The sequence below is a fragment of the Eretmochelys imbricata genome, chromosome 4 (genome assembly GCF_965152235.1).
Source record: "Eretmochelys imbricata isolate rEreImb1 chromosome 4, rEreImb1.hap1, whole genome shotgun sequence".
NCBI lineage: Eukaryota > Metazoa > Chordata > Testudines > Cheloniidae > Eretmochelys > Eretmochelys imbricata.
The window spans coordinates 39,026,451-39,050,482 of record NC_135575.1 but is presented as its reverse complement, the minus strand read 5'-3'; the positions used below and the strand labels follow the sequence as shown (position 1 = coordinate 39,050,482).

General features: G+C 39.4%; 1 protein-coding gene across 26 annotated transcripts in view; it reads left to right on the top strand.

Moving 5' to 3' along the window:
• Positions 1–10,773: 10,773 nt before the first annotated feature.
• Positions 10,774–24,032, top strand: part of CAMK2D (calcium/calmodulin dependent protein kinase II delta) — a 266,479-nt gene continuing 253,220 nt past the window's right edge. For 8 of the 26 annotated variants that reach the window (XR_013345903.1, XR_013345899.1, XR_013345901.1 and 5 more), the window contains exons 1-2: positions 11,029–11,628; positions 12,939–13,033. Coding sequence is in view for 9 of the 26 variants with exons in the window: in XM_077815154.1 (XP_077671280.1) it covers positions 11,561–11,628; positions 12,939–13,033 (163 nt within the window). In the remaining 17 variants the exon portion in view is untranslated. Of the gene's footprint in view, positions 11,629–12,938; positions 13,034–24,032 lie in introns of all 26 variants that reach the window. The other 18 variants (XR_013345907.1, XR_013345906.1, XR_013345904.1 and 15 more) reach the window with 9 other exon arrangements.

Here is a 24,032-nt window from a genome sequence, read left to right as displayed (position 1 = left end):
TTTGATGAAGTCTGGGTGTGTCTGATTTTCAGAGACATTTGTAACAGATATGCCTATATTTGTCACCATACATATTTCATACCAGAGCATTTTTGTGTTGATGCTGGAAATACTGAATAAAGAAAGTCTGAAAGTTATTAAATGAAAACGATAACATTAGCCAGATGATTAGTCCTGAAATTCAGCTTTTAGTGGCATCTTGGAACCATTTAATGTTAATTTCATGACTAAAAATTAAAGGTATGATTGAAAGATGTAATATTTTTCTCATTTTATTCCTCCCTCCTACTTGTACCTTCTCTCCACTGTACCTCTTAAATGTAACATATATATTCCAATACATAGTTACTGAGATTACTGCTATCTGGGTGTGATTAGATTCAGTCTTGATATCAGCTCTTGGATATTATACATATAAACATATATAAGCAACTTATGATGTAGCCAGGTTGTTCAATCTCAGAATGTCTGTTTAGGTGAAATTTCTGGCTTTACTGCCTGAAACCTATTTGCAGTTCAGGAGAAATCCCACTCACAATAGATTCCAACTTCAGGAGGTCTGTTGCCAGCACTGATATCAGTGCAATGACCCCAGTGATCCACAAGTGCCTACAATACCACAGAAAAGTAGCCCACTGTATTGATGTACTCTGACTGGGGCCAAAAGTGGAATATGCATGCCATCTATCATCCCACAGTGGTAAGGGAACCCCCCTGCTGCAAAGCCACTCACTATTTCACACACATTTCCCAGAGTCACAGTCCTTCATAGCAGGATACGATTAATGGCCCTGCAGTCTGGCTAGTTAAGAAAATTCGCAGCTGGGAATGTCCAAACTGTTGTCCTCACCAGGTTTAGGACCTGATCCATTATCCACCAAAATTGATATAAAGATTCCCATTGATTTCAGTAGGCACATTCTTACTCACTTAAGAGGAGTGATTCAGCTGTAGTTAATGGTGGGTGATGATGGCTCAACCTACAGGGATCCAGCCCTTTGCTGGATTAAGCTGCAAACAGAGGACAGGCAAACAGAGAAAGTTTGCCGGGGAGTTCCCACAGAGTGTTTTTGCATTTCAGTCTTCTGTGAGCAATAAATACAACATCTGAAGAGGCTCTTAGAAGGAAGACATTATGGACAGTTAGCGATCAGCTGTTGTGACCTGCAGAGAATGTGCCATGTTTGCCTTTCTCCCAGAGGATAGAAGCAATTCGTCTGTATGAAGTGCAAGCTGGTCCCCATATTGGAAGAGAAGATTAAAGGACTAGAGACCCAAGTATTAACCCTGCGTTGCATCAGAAAACATGAAGACTTTCTGGATAGAAGTCAGCATTTGGTACTGCAGTCACAGCATGCTGAAGAATCAGAGAGAACACTGCAGAACGGGGAAGAAAATTGGCAGCATGTGACCTCCAGAAGAAGAAAGAGGAGAACCGAGGTACCCCCAGTACAGATAAAGGTAAGAAACCATTTTCAGGCTCTCTGCACAGGTACTACAGTGGAGAATGGTTTGTAGAGTCATCTGAGGGAAGGGATCAGAAGGAGACCCCATCGACTGCAAGGCATGGGATGCATTGTCCTAGGGATTGGGGTTCCACGACCACCACTCCCAAGAGGAGGAGACGGGTGGTGGTGGTTGGGAACTCCCTCCTAAGAGGGATGGAGTCATCCATCTGCTGTCCAGACCCAGAAACTTGAGAAGTGTGCTGCTTGCCTGGAGCTAGAATTCAGGATGTGACAGAGTGTCTGCTGAGACTGATCAAGCCCTTGGACCGCTACCCCTTCCTACTTCTCCACGTGGGCACTAATGATACTGCCAAGAATGACCTTGAGCAGGTCAGTGCAGACTACATGGCTCTGGGAAGAAGGATAAAGGAGTTTGAGGTGCAAGTCGTGTTCTCGTCCATCCTCCCTGTTTAAGGAAAAGGCCCAGGTAGGAACCATCGAATTGTGGAGGTAAATGTGTGGTTCTGCAGGTAGTGTCGGAGAGAGGGCTTTGGATTCTTCGACCATGGGACGCTGTTCAGGAAGAAGGATTGCTAGGAAGAGATGGGATCCATCTAACGAAGAGAGGGAAGAACATTTTCGCACGCAGGCTTGCTAACCTAGTGAGGAGGGCTTTAAACTAGCTTTGCCAGGGGATGGTGACCTAAGCCCAGAGGTAAGTGGGGAAGTAGGATACCGGGAGGAAACACAAGGAGGAGGGTGCAACAGGGGAGGCCTCCTGATTCATAATGAGAAAGTAGGGCAGTCAACTAGTTATCTTAGGTGCTTGTACATGAACGCAAGAAGCCTGGGAAACAAGGAAGAATTGGAAGTCCTGGCACAGTCAAGGAACTATGATGTGATTAGAATAACAGAAACTTGGTGGGACACATGACTTACGAGGCGAGGCTGAGGGAACTGGCCTTATTTAGTCTGCAGAAGAGAACAGTGAGGGGGGATTTGATAGCAGCCTTCAACTACCTAAAGAGGGGTTCCAAAGAAGATGGAGTTAGGCTATTCTCAGTGGTGGCAGATGACAGAACAAGAAGCAATGGTCTGAAGTTGCAGTGGAGGAGGAGATCTAGATATAGGAAAAACTATTTCATTAGGAGGGTGGTGAAGCACTGGAATGGGTTACCTAGAGAGGTGGTGGAATCTCCATCCTTAGAGGTTTTTAAGGCCCGGCTTGACAAAGCCCTGGCTGGGATGATTTAGTTGGGGTTGGTCCTGCTTTGAGCAGGGGGTTGGACTAGATGACCTCTTGAGGTCTCTTCCAACCCTAATATTCTATGATTCTAAGGGAAAAAAGAAAATGGCTTTTCTTATGAAAGATATGCTACATTAATGTTCCAACATGTAACAGTTTACAATAGTGTTTTGGATCCCTTTTTAAATAAAGATCTCTGTGTTCAAAAGGTAGCATGGCCTAGAGCAGTGGTATTCACTAACTTTACTGCTGGAGTCCAAATTCCTGTATTTGGGGCATTGCTTTGAGCTGCATCACTTATCCTCAGGATTTAAAATGTAAGACTAAACCACCTACATTCTTTCCCTCTTTCCATTCTTCCCTTTCACCTTTCACTCCCCATTGCAGAATTGAGGAATTTACACAGGAACCAGGGGTATCCTCTCTGAGAATTATTTTTAAAAAATGTCTGTCATTTAGTACAATCCCAAGCACTTCAGTCATCTCGGGCTATAATCCAGAGTGATGCTGGCTCTTACAGTTCACATGTAGCACCCCCTGGGGATGGAGGGCACAGCTAGCAAAGACCCCAAAGTGGGCAGCACTGATATGAGAGAGAGAGAGAGAGAGTAGCCAAGACAATCTCTTCTTAAGGGGCTGTTATGGAACTCCAATCACAGCTTCAAGCTGCACTCCACCAGCAGAACTCCTGAGGGAGGGCAAAGAGTGTTAGGGCATCGACTGCCTGCTTTCCCTTAAGGAGGAATTGTACCTCTCTGCTCCAGTGGAAGTGAATCAAGTTCCAAAATATTGCTCCTCAGAAGTGTCTTCAATGAGCCAATGATAAAAGGCATCTCAAGCAGGGATGGCTTGGTATTTAAGATTGAGGGTGAAAGGGCAGAACCCCCACTTCCTCCTGCACACGTACAGCCTCCTCACAGGCAGTGGAAATGCTGTCTATAATAGAAAACAGAATGCCAAAATGTTGCAATAAAATGCATATCAATATATCTTTATAAGCATACATAGTCTTTATAGCTGTGTTCTGCGTATCCAGGATATAGGGTTTATATAGCAATGCAATGCATCACTACTGAAATTGATTTTATTGCAATATTTTGGTATTCAGCTTTCTATGATATAAATGTCTAAAAATGCAACTTATTGCCATGTGCCTCCCTGGCTTTTGTTCTTCCTTCTTTTTCCTGCCCTCCACTTCACTTCTTCATTCCTTTTGTTGTATATTTTTGTCTGTATTTTCAACAATGATTTTTGCTGTGTTCTCTCTTTCCTTTCCCCATGTTTGTTCCATCTCTTCTTCCTCCTTTTTTCTTACACCCAATCCTCTCTTCCTCCATCCTTCATTTATACTTCTTCCTATATGCCATCATTTTCAAGCTTTTTAATCTTACAGTAACTCCTTGCTTAACGTTGTAGTTATGTTCCTGAAAAATGCTACTATAAGCAAAACAATGTTAAGTGAATCCAATTTCCACATAAGAATTAATGTAAATGGGCGGCGAGGGATGTTAGGTTCCAGGTAAAAAAATTACACCAGACAAAAAATTATATTTTTGTATATACACACACACATATACACACTATACGTTTTAAACAAACAATTTAATACTGTACACAGCAATGATGATTGTGAAGCTTGGTTGAGGTGGTGAAGTCAGAGGGTGGAAGAGGATGGGATATTTCCCAGGGAATGCCTTACTGCTAAATGATGAACTAGCACTCGGCTAAGCCCTCAAGGGTTAAAACATTTTTGTTAATGTAGCCTCATGCTCCACAAGGCAGCACGGAATGGAGGGAGGGGAGACAATATGGCAGAGAGAGACAAAGACATACATGGTGTGTGAGAGAGAGAGACGCGCATTGCCCCTTTAAGTATGCTGACTGCACTCTAAGTACACTGCCCTTTTAAGTAGATCAGCAAGTTGAGACAGCAGCTGCTGCCAGCAAGCTTCCTCCGTCCTGAGCTCTGTCATGTCCTGTCCCCTCCTGCTCTATGGAGATGGGGTAAGTGGGGGGCAGGAGTGGAGGGGGACACCCTGACATTAACACCCCTCTTCCCCTGCCCCTTGCACAGGAAGCAGGAGGCTCCCGGGAACAGTTTCAAGGCAGAGGGCAGGAGCAGCACATGGCAATGGGGCGAGGGACAGCTGAACTGGCCGGCAATTAATAGCCTGCTGGACAGCTGCCGCACAGCACAGGGAACTTAGGAGAGCGGGAAGCTGATAGGGGGCTGCCAGCCCCCACTGGTTCCAAGCCCCCACCAGCTAGATGCACCGGGCTGCTCTTTCTGCAAGCAGTGGACAAAGCAGGCGGCTGCCAAACAACATTATAAGGGAGCACTGCGCAACTTTAAATGAGCATGTTCTCTAATTGATCAGTGACATAACAAAACAACGTTAACCGGGACGTCATTAAGTGAGGAGTTACTGTACTTCTCACCCTCAATCTTTCTCTCTCTCCCCGCTCTTCAGTATCACAACTTTCCCTTTTCTAAACAAATTCTATTCTTCTATCTCCTGTCCTCTTCATTCATCATATCTCTCTCTAATTCTCCACCAGTTAGCAAAAAAGTCATTCATTCTCTCTATATGTACACCAGGTACATGTCCTTGCTCAGATTCCCTCCAGTCTAATCTCTCCTTTCCCTGCAGCATCCAGTCTGTCTCCTCTTTCCCTTTTCCACCTAAAATCAAATTAGTCTCCTCTTCCCCCCTACCTTTTACACAATGTGCTCGCTTTCTCTATTCTTTCCTCTCCATCCACTGTCTTCCCTTTCCTCCTTTTCATTTCCAGTCTCCTCTCTCTCCTCTAAACTTTACATTCAGCCTCTTGTTTCCTCATAGAACATAGGGCTTCCACGAGAACTTTCCAAACACGACCATATATAAACCAGTCAGTGATGTCTTTCTTCATCATTCTAACAGAGAAACAAACTGCCCTCATTCAGTCAAACAAACTGTTAACTCTAAAACCTAATGGTAGCTCTTTAAATGACAATGTTGCTAACCATTTCACAGATGATCATTTTAGTAGAAATGTTCAGCTAATGTTTTTATCTCACAAGGTCAAACTACCTCCTACACTTTGATAGTTAACCAAATGCCCCTGCTGCCAATATCTCCAGCTACTCTCTTGACAATTTCTGTAACATAGTCATGCACTGTCAGTACTAACATCTGAGGAACCATTAGGAGGACACTACAATAAACTGAATCTAACAGTAAAAGGACTAAAGCCTGTTAAGTCAATGGGAATCTTTTAATTCAATGAGCTTTGGATCAAACCCCAAATGAATAACACAAGGAATATTTTATTGATTAACTTATTCATTTTCATATTTAATTCAATAACACACCTCAAGCTCCTTCAGAATTTCCAGTCTGCTGCCCTAGGGTGCTCGGGAATTTTGCCACAAGAGAACATGATGCCTTGGAGATGACTAAGTATTGCAGTTCAAGATCATCTGGTCATACAAATAAATATATCTAACAGCAAATAAAACTGCTCCATTGTCCAGGCCATTTTGTGTCTAGACCTTTGTTCTAAATTGGTTGCTGAATTTGTTCATGATTATATATATATATATATGATATATATATGTCTCCTTAGCAGTGCTCATAATGAGAAGTCTACACAAATAACCTTTTAAAAGCTCAGTAACTCTTTCACATGCATCACTAGCAAATTGAAAGCCTGTGTTTGCAAGTATCACAAATAACAAGAGAACCTCACTCTCACTATCTAAAAATAAAACTATATAGCTAAAGAGCTCACTGAATAGTAAAACCTTTAAAATAAATGCCACTTCTTTTTCCACAGTGAATGGCTTTATCACAGTTTACAGTTAAATTCATTCCATTGAATTGCAAGATTTTGTTAAATTACAGACTCTTTAGAGGAACTAGCTATCTGGTTTTTCATATATTTTATCTATATACAATCCTCTCTTGAATTTTTCTGTTTCAGGGTTTTTTAAAGAGCCTTTTTGTTCTCCATTTATATCTGACTTTCTTCATCCAATATAAGATCCACAAATTAAAGATCTGTTTCCTTAGCCTTAGTAGCATACTGAACAATTTTTTTCAAAAGTGAATTTAGTGGGTCAGATCCTTGGTTGCCTTTTTTTGCTGCTTTGACTCTCATCCAATTTTGAGGGCTTATGTGGGACTTAAATGTCAGGAATTATGCTCCTCCCTGCCATCTGCAGAGGGATGAATTTTATCCAGAGTGAATGGTGTGTTTTAAGAAATATCCCAGCCTTTAAGACGTTTCAGAGTTGTGTTTGATTTCTTTCACAATGTAAATTTTCTGAATCCAGATTTCCCAGCTTTTCTCACTATAAAGAAGTGTAAGTAAATATTTCCCTTTTTCAAATGCCCAATTTTCTCATGTTTTGCCAATTCCAGTTTAAGATTTCCTATGAAAACTCCTTGGACCTATTTTGGATTTTATTCAGATTGCTCCATGAGGGAGGAAAAGGGTGAGAGGAATGATTTTTTTTTTGGATTCTTGTCTTTCCAGTGTGCAGCTACATGATGTCATAACCATAAGAGCACCATACAGAGCTGATGAAAATGACTTGACTTTCTTCATTTCCTTTTGACATTTTGTGTTAATTAAATGAGAAGCATGGGGTACTACTACTAATTTCTCCTGGGGGAATTCTGTGTCACTGCGCAAGTGTAGTTTAAATGAATTATTACTCAAAGTTCTATATTAATATGCCTAGTAAGGAATCTATTTGTCAAAAAACATTTTTTGTTGTCTTATTGTTATAGACATACTTGCTGACAGGTATTTTGAAGTAAATTACCAAAATAAGTGAAACTGGCATGATTATATTGTTATTTTGATAAATAAAATATACAGAATTTTAAAATATTGTACACAGAATTTTTAATTTTTTGGAACATAATTTTAAACTTTTTGATGCAGAATTCCCCCAGGAGTATACTAATAGGTGCTTCCCCCAAATACTTGTTATTAGGACATATCACCATGAAAATGAGATAAGAACAGTATTGGAAACATAACATGGGAATATGTTTATTTTTAGAATATATATACATAACACCTACCAAACATGTCCCTAAAGTGCATGCAGTTATCAAGATGCACTGGGGTTTTAAAACTACTGATTTATTGTGCCTTATTTATGGAAATGTATGTACATTTATGCACAACTTGCATCCTATTTTACAGCTCTAGGATGTTGGAAGGCATGCTGACAAGCTGGCTGCTTGCTTTTTATTTGCACCATGTCCTCCCCATCTGCCTGTGATTTCTTTCCTCCCTCTGTGGTGCATGCTGTTGCCTGTGTTAATGCATCCTCCAGTTGTTTACACTCTTTGCTGAATATGCAATGTTGGGGTGGAACATATGGTGTAAATGTTTTGTACCTGGTCATGACTTTGTTTACAAAACCCACACCCTCTTTCTTTCCGGTATGCACACAATGAGCCTGGGATGTCTGCATCCATGCCTCACATGCGTTTCATCCAGTGGGAACTTATCTTTAAAGAGGGTTATGTGCTCTTTGCCTCACTGGAGACAAAAGTTACTACATTCTTAACTCTCTCCTGTGGTGAATAGTCAAGATCAGGCTTGTAGGCCCTGATTTTGTAACTTGGCTGCCTAAAGTCAGTGGGAGTTGTGGGTACCTATTACATATGTAAACTCTTATTTAGGTGCCAAAATGTAGATTTAAGTGGTTAACTTTTAGACACCGTACTTGAAACATTTTGGCCTCAATGTGCAAATTGAATTTTACAGTAAACATCTAATGTGAATTTATGAGAATTTAAATTGTGCTGTTTTAAGTACTGTGTAGATATTAATTTCACTGATTAATTATTACACCATTGCTGTTAGGCATATGGGAAAGAACTGAGAAAGAAAGGTGAAATGACCTCTGATAATGTGAGAGTTTGTCATCCCATTTCAAAAGTACTTCTATGTTAATGTACATTAGGGAACTTGTAGCGCACACCAGCAGGGCCACAAGAGCCAGCTAGTGCAGACTAAAACTTACACACTTCTGTTGTGCACTACTACTCTGTGTAGGCAAGCCCTACATTTACAGGGATCCCAGCAATGAGACATAATTGTCGCTGGGATGGGGACATATCAGCGAATGAATTAACAGAAATACTGCAAAGTCTGAGACACGATAATGAAAAAAAAAAATCTGCATCTGATTAAAGGAACCCCTCTCATCCCAGTCTCAGTAAGACAGAGAAGCATTGCCCTGCTTGATATTTGGCCAGGATACTCAGGTTAACATTTTGGTATTTTTAATGACCCTGAGTGGGCAGGGAGATTCATAGATTCACAGGTTTTAGGGCCAGAAGGAACCATGAGAACATTTATTTTAACCTCCTGTATAGCACATGCCATTATATTTCACCTTGTTACCCCAGTAACTATGTCTCTATTCATACCTATCATTAACTAGATCTCTATTCTATTATTATTTGTACTGAAGTAATACTTAAGACCTTTGATTGTAGATAAGGATGTTAGTCATAGACCAGTACCTCATTCTTCTGTGCCCTGTATAAACACATAACAAAACCAACTTTAATTGTGACATATCCTAACTTTGAGTACTTAACTTTGTAACCTGAATAATGTTCCTTAAATGTACACATGTGCAGTCCTGCTACATATAGAAGTTGAGAGCATATAGCACATGCTCAGTCACTCTGTGGAGCTAAACGGCCGCATAGTCTGGTTAGCACAAGCAGCTAGGAGGGGGTGGAACATGCTGAATGAGGATAGAATCTTCAGAGATTTTTGCTACTAAAATTAAAGAAGTCTCTACTGACCATGCACAAACTGCAATTGGGGCAGATTGTCATGGGGATGGCAAAAGGGATATCTTGACACAAAGGCCACCTTCCTGCCAAATATCAAGTCCCTTTTCCAAAGCACAAGGGCACTACAGCTGTTAGAAGAAAAGGTCAGCAGAATTTTTAAACATTGGCAAAGAACATATTTTCCCTTAGCCTCCTGCTTGGAAAGTGGCTGAACTATTTTTTTGCTGAAATTTTAAAAGAAATAGAATAAAAATTAAATGCCTAAATTAATCGGCCCGAGGTAGAAACCTATCATGTAAAATTTAAGATTAAAAGATGAAAGGCTGGCAAAGTGATAAGCCACTGAAAACAGGGTGTTGTGCAAATTTAACCATACTGCTACCAGCCCTGTGGACAAGACACCAGATGATAAACCAGATTCCCAGTGTTGGGGGAGAGGCTGGAGCTGGGAAAACTACAAAGAAGCGTCCAGGGGATTGTGTAGGCGACAGCAGTGGGGAAAGGTACTGTGTCTACATGCACAGACCTCTCCCTGCATGTAGACACTCCCCCACCAGCTTTCCCGCTGCGCTAAACCCACAGCTTCGGTAACACTGGGGAGCAGCTCCTAATCTCGTGAGGCAGCTCACTCGCTCCTGCCCCGCCCCAACCAGAAGAGAAATCTCGCGAGAAGCTGCACGCCTCTCTTGGCTGCCCGTAGCCGCAAGGAGGCTGCCTGGAACGTACCCAGAGAGTGTGTCGCTGATGACGCTACAGAACGGAACTCAGCGAAGGGCGGATGCAGTGATGGGCGGGCGCGCGGGAGGGGAGGCAGCGGTCGCTGCTCCGAAGGGGCGCTGCAGCCGCGCGCGCGGGCGTTGGGGCGGGAGGGGAAGCGTGCGCTGGCAGCGCGCAGCTGTCACCCCGTAGGCGGGGGTCATGCAGATAGTCCCTCGGCTCTTGAGTGGACCCACGTGCCTCTTTGCTGGCTGGCTGAGGCTGAGCAGCCGGCGTAGCATGCAGCTGTGCAGCTTGCAGCAGGCTTTACTCCAGTCCTGGCACACAAAGCAGAACTGCACCCGCCCTCCCCGATTCTCGTCCTTCTGGGTTAGGCTGATGCCCAGCCTCTGCCGCGGGGAGGGGAGGGTTGCTGTTTGAATGAGAAATTCACCCATCTCCCCGCTGCTTGTGCACAAAACGGGCCCGGCTCCCACGGTGGGAGCCCTGAAAAAAAAACAAAAAAGAGAGAGCGAGAGGGGCGGGAAGGGAGCGGGGTGCCGCGGCCGCCCGCTGGTTTGAGCAAGCAGGCGGCCGCAGAGACTGTCTTCCGTGGGAGGCCGCGCGAGCGCCGCTTTCCCCCGCGTGTGCGCGGCCGCCGCTAGAGGGAGCTGTGCTACAGAGAGCGGCAGGGAGAAGGGAGAGGCAGCTGCCGCAGGAGGCGAAAGACCCCCCCCCCCCCCACCCCAGCTATTTCTTCAACTCAGGCTGCCCCCTTCCTCCTCAGCTCTGCGCTGCCGCTGTCAGTAGCGGCGGCCGGACGAGCCGCGGAGCCCCCCCCCGCAGCCTGGCTGCCGTCCGGGCTAGCGCACAGCCCCGCCGCGGAGCAGAGGCGGAGGGGACCGGGCTGCTGCTGGGTTCCAGTGCTCCTCCTCCTCCGTCCACCTACCCACCCAGCTGTGTTAGTCGTCTTCACGGCTGGCTTTGCTGCCGCTCGCCTCCCCGCTCTCCCCGCGGGTTTTGGTTTCCCTTTTGCCGTCAGTTTTCCCTTGGGCACTGGCCGGTGGGGTGCCAATTTGAACGAACCCAAAAGCGGAGAGGGGGAGCAGCTGCGCGCGGCGGAAGAGCGGCAAGGTAGCTCGCGGGGAGGCGTGGAGATCCCCTGCCGACCAGCCCCATCAAACCATCCGGTAAGAAAGTAAAGAAGCCAGCGAGGGTGACAGCGACTCGCCGGGAGGCGGAGGAGGAGGAGGAGAAGCAGCGCGTCTTCTCTCCCGTCCCGCCTCCTTTCCGTCCCCGCTCTTCCCAGCCCCTCTCTTCCTCCGAGGTACCGGCAGGAGCAGCCTGGACTCATGATGGCTTCAACCCCTACCTGCACCAGGTTCACCGACGAGTACCAGCTCTTCGAGGAGCTTGGAAAGTAAGAGACCTGGCGGCCGCTGCACATTGTGCCGGGAAAGGGTCTTTCGGTTGGGGGCAGGGGAGGTGGTTTGACAGATCAAGGCTGGGCAAAGAGGGGGCTATTGTTTGGGTGTAAAATGAAGGGGGGGGGGGTGTCAGGCCGGCTGTTGCAAAGGAGACTTAGTGCATTGCTGATCTCTGCAGTTGGAGCTGTCATGGGGGAGGGAGGATTCAGCTCTATGCACGTATCTAGATAATAAATTCATATTTTTTCCAACACAGCTGCTTCTCTGTTTTGCATGGGTGACTGTTTTATACTTGATACAATTCGGTGCCACGTTTATTGATGGGGAAAGTTCAGCTGGGTATACAGTATAGTTTGCAACCAGCACTTTTAATCGGGAGGGAGGGCGACCCTGCGTGAATGTAGCTTGCCCCCTCCCCTGCCCTCCTCTTATTATTTATGAAAGATTGTTGTTTTCTATCTTAATGTCAGAGAAAGCTCTGCCCAGAGCAGTGTGTGCTTTTGTGTTTTTCATGTCCACGATCAGAAAAGCTGTGCGGTTTATTTAGACACTCGAAAATACACCCAGACGTTCATAGATCCATTGTTTACAAAGAAGCTGTCTGTCTGTGTATTGTTCAGACCTGAAATTAATTATTGCTCAGTCTCCAGTTTCTCTCTGATTTTTTTTTTTTAATTTGTGAATTCATTGCTGTGTCATTTCTTTATGTAAATGACTTGAAAAGGCTTGTGGGGATGCCATTTGGTATTAAAAACATGGAGAATATGTCGTGAACAGCTATCTAATTCAAATGCTCCTTTTCTGCAAGGAGTAGGAATGTCCCCGTGTAGCGCTGTATTCATTAAGATGTACTTCCTAGTCACACAAATGGGCTCAGTGTTTAAATTTAATTAAATACAATCGCCATGTTGACAGAGCTGGAGGTGAAATTTTTACACAGAGTTTGTTTCGTTTTTCACACTTTTTTGCTGCCTGTAAGGTAGTCACAGAGCATTTGAGGCTTTTGAGGCAGGGAACTGTAAAAATGTTCATGTTTCCGGTGTGTAAATACCATTGCTTATAATTTGCTGTGTACATATATTTAAACTGTTTAATTATATGACTTGTGCTCACTTGTATTTTAAATCCAATGTACTGTTATCATCTATAAAATGAGTAATGATTGCCATTTTGTGCTCATTTTCCTGTCTCCTGTATTGACATTATGCGTTTCAATCAAATCAGTTAAAAAACTCAAATGATTAGAACCATTATCCAGTATTACAACCCTTGTATTGATGTTTGTCTGGTTATTGGTTTTCAGGGGGGCGTTCTCAGTGGTGAGAAGATGTGTGAAAATTCCTACAGGACAGGAGTATGCTGCCAAAATTATCAACACCAAAAAGCTGTCTGCTAGAGGTGGGTATTTTTCAACCCAATATTTTCAGTGTCTCTCACTCAATTCCTCTACCCTCTTCTTTTTTCTTGTTTAAAATAGTACTATATCTAAGCTTTTGTACACTGAGTAGATATTTTATTTTTTCTCCGTATATTTTCCATTTTCCTAAAATACTGGTTAGATTTTCCATGTTGTAAAGTAATCTTTCACTGACTGACAGTGCTTAGATATGAGATTACTGCTCTACCATGCTAAAAGGAAAGATGTACAAATTCTAGAGCATTTTTTTAAAGATGCAAATCTGCTTTTCAGCTTTGTGTGTGAGAGAGTTAGAATAACAGCCTGGAATGTCATTTTCTTTTATTATTTTTTGAGAAAATGCTCTCTCACTCTAATTTTTATGAAGAAAAATTTGCTCAAATCTTAATTGAATAACATGCTTCCATTATATTTAAATATCAACATAATTAATCAAGCCATATTTAACAGTAACACCTTTAGAAAAAAATCTGATCTGCTGCACATACAGTTTTTCAAATGAAAATGTAGTGTAATAGGGTAGACATTTTATAAAGTAACTATTTGTGTACCAAGTAGTGATGCTTAAGTGAAGCATTTGTACTGTTATTTCTATCATGCACACATTTTCTTTTCCTTTTATTTGTATTTTCCTTATGTGGTATATATCTGAGTATGTATTTTACAGCTGTTTGTATCTATATCTAGATATTCACTGGTTGTGTGTTTACACTACATTAAAGAAACTATATATTTACTGTGTGTTAGGACTGCTGAAAATAGGCCTTATACTTATTGTTTGGTAAATCCACACTAACATGCTTGTACGAGGATGTTAGGGATTAAGGATTATTCTCTGTTGACATTATCTTTACTTTCATGTGAATTTATGGTATTGTGATGAGCATGGAAATGAGTAAACAGTGTCAGTGTGTAAACCTGCCTTTGTGGCTTGGTTTATGTTTTATACAAGGGGAGCATTGTATATAAACAGCACTCTGATTTCATTAATTCATTTAATAAATATATAAAAGAATACTTCTAATATATGGTGGCATAGCTGTAACTTTTCATGCTGCTCTAACAGCTGGGGATCATTCAACATTTTGCGTTATATAACCTTATTTTCAGCTCAGTAACAGGATTGTAAAAGTTTACTTTTCACTACCTCTTGTCTTCAGGCTGTTAATGTATGAGAGAGTTATTTTTTTCCTTTTTAGTTTTATAAAACCATATTTCTAATGAGTCTGTTCATTTTTAGGATTTGGCTTATTTTTTTAATGGAGGGGTGAGGAAAGTAAATAAAATGGAAGTTTGTGATTTGAGAACTTTTTCTTACTTAAAAATACATTTTGATTTTCAGTTATTTTTTCTATATCAGTTGAAAATGTTGATCTGTTAGTTTGGATATTTAAAAGAAAATTAGCCAAAATATTGACATTTAAAACAGATAAATATTTAAAAAATTAAGTCCCTCTTGACACGAGAGACTGTAATGGAATCAACACTGGATTGTTAATGAATTATGGTTTGAATGTATCACATATATATTACGATTTTAAATATATGTGTTACAGTGAAGAAACTATAACATTTATTAAAGTAAATTTTAAGAGTCTGCCTTAAACTCCTAAAAGCAGCACAGGACGCAGTAAATGCTTCTACTTTGCACTTTTCTTACACAGTTTTATCTAGACATTGCAGCACATACATGACCAAATTCATCTTTGGTGTAGTCTTTTAATTTGTGGAATTTCACCAAAAAAATTGAGAACGCAGTATGCAGTATAACATCGTGCACAGATCTCAGATTTCTGCATTCATGGTACCCAAGAATTCAACTCGGAGTTCCCTTACTTTTGTGGATTTAAACTTTAAACCTGAATAATAGATTGTGGGCGTGTCATTTTCCTTACATACACATGTGTGTATACATGATATGTTGTCAGTGGATTTAGGTGAGTATTATAGGGGTAGGGAATACTAACTGTCCAGCTCTGCCTGTACAAATTTGCACAAATAGTTTGGTCATGATCAGGCAACTTTCACAGAGCTAGTTTTTACAGAACTCTTCAAAAATTGCTAGTAGGAAGTTTTGCTTTCTTTTCTATTGCAGTTATATGGTCCATATAGTGAGGGTATTAACATACATAAGAAATTGTTTTGTATTGAGTGTGTGTGTGTGTATGTATGTGTATATCTACACATACACACTATACATATAATTACATAGACTCAGTGTACTGAGGTATTTTGTCAGGTAAATAGCTCCAGATATGAAACAGTAATCAATAAGCATGCATCAGGTTAGAAAAAATGTACTTATGACCCTAACCATTTGTAGTTTATTTAAAAGCATGCTTCCAATTTCTCTGTCTTCAGATATTTCTTACGATATAGGAGCTATATGTTTTATAGCATCAAACTGTGATACATTTTCATTTGGATAACTGATAATGGGTTTACAGATTGTAGGTTAGATAGTATTTGAAATCACACCATTATTTTAATTCTTTCACACCTTGACCTGTTTTTCATTGTGAGATGGAGCCATTGACTTTCATGGGTTCATACGATAATTCACCGGTGTATTAAATCATACAGAATATGCTATTGTTGTAATTCTAATGGACAGTTCATAAAGTGAACTTCATCCCAGTGCACGGGGTACATACAAGGTACTCTGTGCTGAGGTGAATTTCATGTATGGTGACTGGCTCTCTTTGGTGTAGTTCACTAAATTCACATAGTGTTCAGTAAGACTTTTGCTTGAAATATTGAAGAGGTATTTTAACAAATGATATGGAATAATCAAAACTTTGATTATATTTTACTAAGTTTATTTCAAACAGTATTAATATTCTTAGTTCTGGGTTTCAGTTAGTGTTGCCTAGTCAAACAGCTCTTTCCCATGTATGTTTTCTTTGAGTATATTTGAACACTTAGGTTCATAGTCCTCCCAATGTGAAATATTGATCTGGTCATACAAAGCTGTCTGGATTTGCACTTTCTTCCTAGTTTCCCTGCATGATTAAATCTTTACAAAGGAGTTTCAAAACACTGTTGTGTTTAAAGTGCTGCATGTTCTTTTTCATTTGTTTGTTTGTTTTTGGGGGTCTTCTGCACAACACTTTTGCATTTCTACTGCTCTCATTTTCAAAACTAAGTTTGTGTTTTAAATTGATGACAAATTTCATATATTTGGAATGTGGTCACATACCTAACTAATCCAAATTACAATAGGAAAAAGTACTATTGTTTAAAGTTTAGATTTTTTTTTAAATAAAGAAGTTGATTTTAAATGCATGGTTTTCTATAATATTGATAACAGGTAGGTAGAAATGTCATCAGTTCCATGGTTGATTTGTTGTTCTTAAACAATAATAGAAGTATAGCCTTTCATTGTAGAGATGCCTTTTATGAACAATTTTTGTGTTAGTTAACTAACATTTCTGTAGGAACATATAGAAGTTCCTCTTTTCATTTAAAAATAATGTCACACTTCATATACAAATTGTGGTTTTTGTAAGTAATCCAAATTACAATAGGAAAAAGTACTATTGTTTAAAGTTTAGATTTTTTTTTTAAATAAAGAAGTTGATTTTAAATGCATGGTTTTCTATAATATTGATAACAGGTAGGTAGAAATGTCATCAGTTCCATGGTTGATTTGTTGTTCTTAAACAATAATAGAAGTATAGCCTTTCATTGTAGAGATGCCTTTTATGAACAATTTTTGTGTTAGTTAACTAACATTTCTGTAGGAACATATAGAAGTTCCTCTTTTCATTTAAAAATAATGTCACGCTTCATATACAAATTGTGGTTTTTGTAAGTTATTAAACTTTAATGAAGAATGAAGAGATAATTAATTCAGATTGGTATTGTTAGAAAATAAACAGTTGGTCATTTGTATCAGAAGAACACATTCTTAATAAACTAGGAGCATGAACATACTGCAGGAAAGTAGAGCTCTGAAAGAAAGTGGAAGAGTTGGCAAGTGTATGGAAAAGTAATAGCATAAAGCAATATATCTGTGCTGCTTTTACATTGTACTAGGCTTAATCTTATATATATTCTGTTACTTTTTATTAAGCCTTGGTTTTGTTATTTGCAGAGGCTGTCCTATTTATGGGTATATAGTTAGGAAGAATAAAGTTTGCTATTCTAAAATATTATTTTATTCAGCCTTGACCTATTATGCATCAAACTTTAAAAAAAAAAAGAAGACAAAACTTAATAGCGTTTATTTTTATCTTTCAACCTCTTCTTTTTTTCTTTTTTGAAAGAATTGTGGCTTTAACCCTGCCATGAGCTCTGTGTGGATGGATCCTCTGCCTATGCAGATCCCATTGCAGGATCGAGGTCTTAATCTTCAGTTACAGTGTATGTGTTTCACGGACAATAAGAAAATATGAAAGATTTTTGCAACCATTGTATTTTTGACATATTCTCTCTAATTGGATTGAAAAGGAACAGAAATCGGTGTACTCAGCAGATTGTTCATTATATGCAGTCATTTAACTCATCTGAACTTGCACCAGATCTGTAGTGACCAAAAGTACTTGCCTTCTGATGATCACTCGATGGTACTGTCCAGTTCCTAGTGTGCCTTTGTCCGTGTTGCCAAAAAATACCCCACCCAACCCTTTGGTCATTGCAGCAGAAAGGTGAGCAACTATCTGTGGCAAGTATACATATTTGTAGGGCAGATACAGGAACCCATAGGAGTTATCCATTCCAATCTTTCCATACCCGTCACCTGATCCAAAGTCCACTGACATCAGTGAGAGACTTGCAATTAGTTTCATAGGGCTTTGGGTGGGATCCTTGGAGGTTTCTGCTGGTTACTTATTGTCTTCTCATTTGGCTTCCTCTCCACTCTTAGTATCTCTCTATTTTATGAAAGAGAGAAGTGCTTCACTGATATTTCCTGTACTGTATTCACTGAAGGGTCCCCATGTGCAAGGAAATGTCACAGGTGACCACACCAATTGCAGATTCTTTCAACTACCTGTGATTTGCATGGAGCCTGAAGAGGCACTCTCACCCTTTTGGAACAATATTTTGTTCGGAGACTCTGAGGAATTTTGCTGTGTGGCTAGGGTATTTCCATCTATAAATCTATCCATGTGGAACATTTCATGAACCATAAAGTTGTTTAAAATACTGTAGGGAGATAAATGGAAATGTGAACCATATAAGATGGTATTTTTCAGCATATTTTTTTATGGCAAAGAGAAAAATTACCATGCCACTACAGACTAGTGGTCCGTTTAGTCACGGTGCCATAGGACTCTTTGCCGCTTTTACAGATCTAGACTAACACGGCTACCCCTCTGATATCTTGTCTCTATTAATGCTGTATGCTTTGCAGGAATCCAGAAAACTGCAGTAATGCACCCAACAGTGCAATACTATGTACCTTAGGGAAAATTTCATTCTGACCCTAGCAGGTGATGAGCGTAACCCTGAAGGACAAGAATTAATAAAATTTAGACTTCTATCTTTGTAATTTTAGGATAACTGGATGCTATTCTTATTCATAATGTTGTCTATAATTAAACAAACAAAAAACCCCTCTGGGCCTGCTCTTGTGAAGCAAATGTCAGTTTTGTATGTGCAAGGTCCATAGAATTGAGCTCTAAGCCATTTGCTTCAGTAAAGTCTTGTGGAGGTCTGTTTCTCACCTTAATTATATGTTGATTGGTAACATGTTTTCTCTTATGTATTAAATGTGTTTCCCTTTCAGTGTTTTCTTTAAGATGACAGGAAATGATAATCAGTTACACCTTGTTGCTTGAAGAACTTTTGGGGAGAGAAGGAACATTGTCTGGGATCTCCCTGTTTTTTCATTCTGTTCCATTACTTCCTGGGGCTTGAACTGGGCCTCTGACCCATCTTCTCATGAGTACGTTCTTTCCACTAATGAGTCAGCCAGAGGGAGTTATTCAAGGGTGACTTGTTCTTTCTTTCCTTCCTCTCCACTGTAGACTTTGCTGGTTTTATGTCAAAGTAACTCCAGTTACTTCACTGGAGTTACTTCAGATTCACTCAACATGAGAGGGAAGAGAGCTAGGCACTGAGGTCTTCATCTTGAATTCCCCATACTGTACAGTTTCTAAATCTCCATGTTGATTTTGGAACATAAATATATTTTTTCTGTCTTCTGTTTTCGTTGAGAATTTGTTCACTGAATGTATTTTGCTTAAATTCAAATCAAATTTCAAAGCAAAAGCTATTCTTAAAACAAAACAAAACACTTTTTTAAGAGGAAAAAAAATTAAGTGCCCAGTCCTGTTCACAGTTGCTCCTGCACATATATGTACTCCCATGCATAATCCCCAATGACTTCAGTAGGGCTACAAGCAGGAATAAAGAGATATAGTCAATAGTAACTATTTTCACAATGGGGCCATTAGTTAGTAATCTTTTAATAGTATTCTGAAAACCAGGAATCATAGCAACCATGTTACTTGCTCTTCCACAGTCTCTTGGTGTTCTCCCTGTTACTTTTTTTTAAACCTTTTTTCCTTGTTTTTATTATTTTTTATATCAAGTCTGCAAACCTCTCTAATATGTTCTGCATATCTGAAGTATTACTTGTGTGTGTTTACAATATGTTCATATGAATATGATGTACTGTAATATGTTAATTATTGTCTTAAAATGTGAAAATAAGGGCACAAGAACAATATTAAACACTTTCAATTTTATTGTATGTTTATTTTATTTGCTTCTTTAGTATACAAAATAATGTACAGTATTTTATGCCTATTGTGATTTGAGGTCCCAGTTCAGTAAGGTACTTAAATACATTGCCTATCTTTAACATGTTAGTTCTCCTATTGATTTAAAATTAGGCAGACGCTTATGTGATCGTTATCCATCTGATTAGGTTTTAAAATGAACAAGTTGATTGAAAATGAAAAATAAAAGCAATAGTCTAATGAGACAAGAAGAGGTATTAGGTGTGCAGATAAGAGGTAGTGATACATTACTCTTTCCCAGTCATGATTGGCATGTAGTAGCCATTCTTACTACTCTTATTTCATGCTTATTATTCCAAGTCCTTCCACGTTAGCTGCTTTTCTGATGCACTGTGGCTTGAAGGGCAGGGTAAAAACATATCCTCTTCCTGTAACCTAAAAACACCTGCTTTGACAGCCTGGTGATTCTGACAGATTAAAAAAATGTAAACCAAATTATGTTATTTGCACAGGCAAACATAAGCAAAATGATGTAATCATTTACCTACCTTTATTTGAGCACCCTCAGATATGTAGGATAGGTATCTTGAGTGGATCTTACTGGTACCTCTGGGTTTTATTTCGTCAGGGTCCTATATCCTTCTTCATATGCAGTTACTTATCATTTGTGGGATACTTTGTAAGGACAATTTGAGGATTGTAAAGTGTTATAGAAAAGCATAACCACTTCCTAACTTTATTGGATGAAGGACACATACAATACATACTCATGTTGAAGGTGATAGCTCTTTTGTTTAACTGTTTATTTTAAATTAATCATGCTTTGAAGGTGAATGGAACATCTGCTTCCTATTGGAGAGCTACATAAATCCAATCCGTCTGTTTATTCGTGTAAATGTTTTAGTTTGTGTGTGTGTGTGTGTGTGTGTGTGAGAATATATATAATATCTGTTCCTCTCACTCTAATCTGAGTATTACTAGAAATGTTTTGTGCACCAGAACCTTTATTTATGTAATACCAGCCTGAGCAGATGTTGCCTTTTGTGAGAGGGTTTTTTTTACTGTAGTCCCACCCACTCTGCAACTTGTTTTTTTTTCCATTGTAGTGTTACCCGTCCATTCTCCTATGTTTGAGGTTCAGTAGCTTTGTCTGCCTCTTCATATGAGACTTGTAACTCTGCTATTTCGTGTTATATTTGATTGGAAGTTACTAAAGAAGTTGTCAGCTCCAGTGCAAGGTATTTAACATCTGAGTGAATTTGGTGCTCATGAAAGTGATACTGGCTGAAAGCACTGGCTCCTGCCAAGTATAGTTAAGACCTGTGGATATTTCCTCCGTGCAGCTTTGCGAATGCACCTCAGCCTTGACTTGTAATGCTTCTGTTATTCCAGTCTTGAGCCTCTCTTGAGTGGAAACTGCCAAACATAGTGAATTGTGCTATGTTCTGTGGTAGTTTTTTATGAGAAAATGAGGTGACAAAGCTTGTTTCCACCTGTTGACTAAGTCTAGCTTAGAACTTGGGTCTCTGGAGCAGAAAAGCTAGTGCCTGCAGAGCTGTGATACTTAGTGTCCTAATTAAAAAATATGTTTTCATCTGTTCAGCCTTTTTTGGCTAGTTGCAAACATTTAAAGTAACTTCAAACTCATTTTCTCTTTCATTTAAAGGAAAATTAAAGAATGTGGTTAGAATTACAACTAAAATCAGACTAGGAAAAACAACTCAACATTAGGATTAGAAATTACCTTGTCATTATTTTAAAGGAATAGAAGGCTGTCTAAATGTGAAGGCCTACTCAGCTCATTAGAGATCTGTCCATACAACAGTGCATCTGTTTTGTATTTGGTAGAAATCTCCTTTGCTTTAGCTGGTGGTCTAAGGCAACCTATGAAACTTCTGCTTTCAGTATTACCTTTCTTGAATATTAAGTATTTCACAGAGAACTGTGATGATAACTTAAAATATTAGGCAAGTTTGGTTAAAAAATTATCAAATTAAAAAGAATTTTAAATAAAATAAAGCTTATTAATAATAGAAAAGTAACAGTATTGATATTTTGATGGCAACCATAAAGGAAATTTCTCTTTGTATGAGGTGTAATTTTATTTTCATAACACTGCACCGAGACGTTATACTGACTCTAACGTCCCAGCAGAAGTATCTTTCATCCACTTGATATGAATTTCTGTATATTTGTGCAGTCACTTTGAAATTGGAGCCAGGCTTGCTCTTGAAGTTGATGAGGTCCAGTCTGCCATGTATCTTTTGCTGATCAGTTCTAGACAAATCAACAATAATTTGGCTTGAGGTTTGACCAAAAACCAAGTGTTTGGTTTGACCAAAAACCAAGTGTACCAAGATAGGAAGCTGATAATTCTTTTCCTTTTTTGTAACACTGTTTTTTGTCTGTTTTGTTTCCATGTTCAGATCCATCATCTATCTGCCATGTTACATCTGTAGGCAGAAGTCAGGTTAAAATTATCAGCTAGCATTACTGTGCTATCTATCTAGCTTTGATGCAAAACCAAAAATTTTAGGGTGCATTGGAAATTCATTTTCAGACAGATATTAACTATGACCAAGATGTAGACTGTATTGAAATTAGCTCTCAAAATCACTCCATTTAATGTAATTGATAAGCACAGCACATGCACACTGTAAAATTATTCCATCCCAAAGCTTAAAGGATGGAAAATGTGAACTGTCAATGTATGGAGTTCATAAGCAAACAATTTGTAGCAAGGAGTCTGTTTTAGATGCTTTCAAAACTTTTTTCCTGATTTAATTATAATTAGAAACAGCTTACTTGTAATATTCCGCAACGTGAATGCAGGTGCTGCAGTGTCAGTCACGTTGCATATTCATATAGCTGCAGGAACAAATGGAGTACCTACATAATATCCATATTTGACAATCCGATGGGATTTGCCAAGCCTAAGCTTTCATTTACATTTTAACCTCTTCAGGAGATGGGTTTGTGATTTAATTAGGCAAGGGAGGCCTATGAGTTATTTGTATTGCATGTAAAACCTCACACCAGTGCTTAGCTATCTTGTGGTTTGGGAGATTTCTTGCAGGAATGTTTTTTTTTTACTGGATGTCACTCTTTTGAGTTTGGTGTCTTTAATTAGTCTGTTTCTCTTATAGTTTTGTTCTTTTGACTGATTTTATTCAAATCCTTCAATGTAAGAAGCAGTCTTATTTTTATCAGTACTCTAAACCAAAATGTAATGTATCACTGAGAAGTTCTTGGTTACTGTGGTACTGCATTGCAGTGAAGATTTTGTACTGTAGTGTAGATTATCTTGATTTGCTGCAAGGCAGCTAAGTTAGCATTGAACTTTTGTGATTATGATACCCAGCTTTGACAGCAGCATATGATGATTCGCTTTCTGCCTTTTCTAGAAAGGGTTCTCAAGATATTACATACCTTAAGGCTTGAGTAAATTTCAGTGGAGAAAACACCTTTCAATAAATGTTTTGACTGTTTGTAGGACACCTTATCCATGAAAAGACAAAGAATCATTTCATCATGGAAACATAATGATTGCCCTTTGGATGTGAGGATATTACAACCACACTGTCTTTTTGCATTTTTTTAATTAAAGTTTACCTGTTCAGCTGCTTATGTTCAAAAGTTTATTGAAACAGGCTAAGCTAAGTCAGGATATTTTTCTTTTGCTGTTTATCTTTTCTAAAGTGGAATGTTATTAGCCTACAGTACTTTTTTTTGCCTGTTAAATATCTTTTTTTAAAAAAACTTTTCCTTAAAAGAATGTCAAATATTTTTAGACACACACACACACACACACACACACACACACACACACACACACACACACACACACACACAGAGAGAGAGAAAATGAAAAGAAATAAATAATTATAATACCTAACAAATGACTATAATATGTGACATTGACAAGACTGTTTCTTTGGTCCAAAATGTGTGAAATGGAAATAAGTAAATGACATAAATGGTGAAAAACACAATAATTAGTATTGAGTAAAATAAAAATCTTAAATGAATCCCCATCTATCCATAGAATCTCTATGGATAGTAATTCCATGCTCTAATAAGAATATAACAGTAGGGATCTATTATCGACCACCTGACCAGAACAGTGATAGTGACGATGAAATGCTAAGGGAGATTAGAGAGCCTATCAAAATAAAGAATTCAATAATAGTGGGTGATTTCAGTTATCCCCATATTGACTGGGTACATGTCACCTCAGGACGAAATGCAGAGACAAAATTTCTTGATGCTTTAAATGACTGCTTCTTGGAGC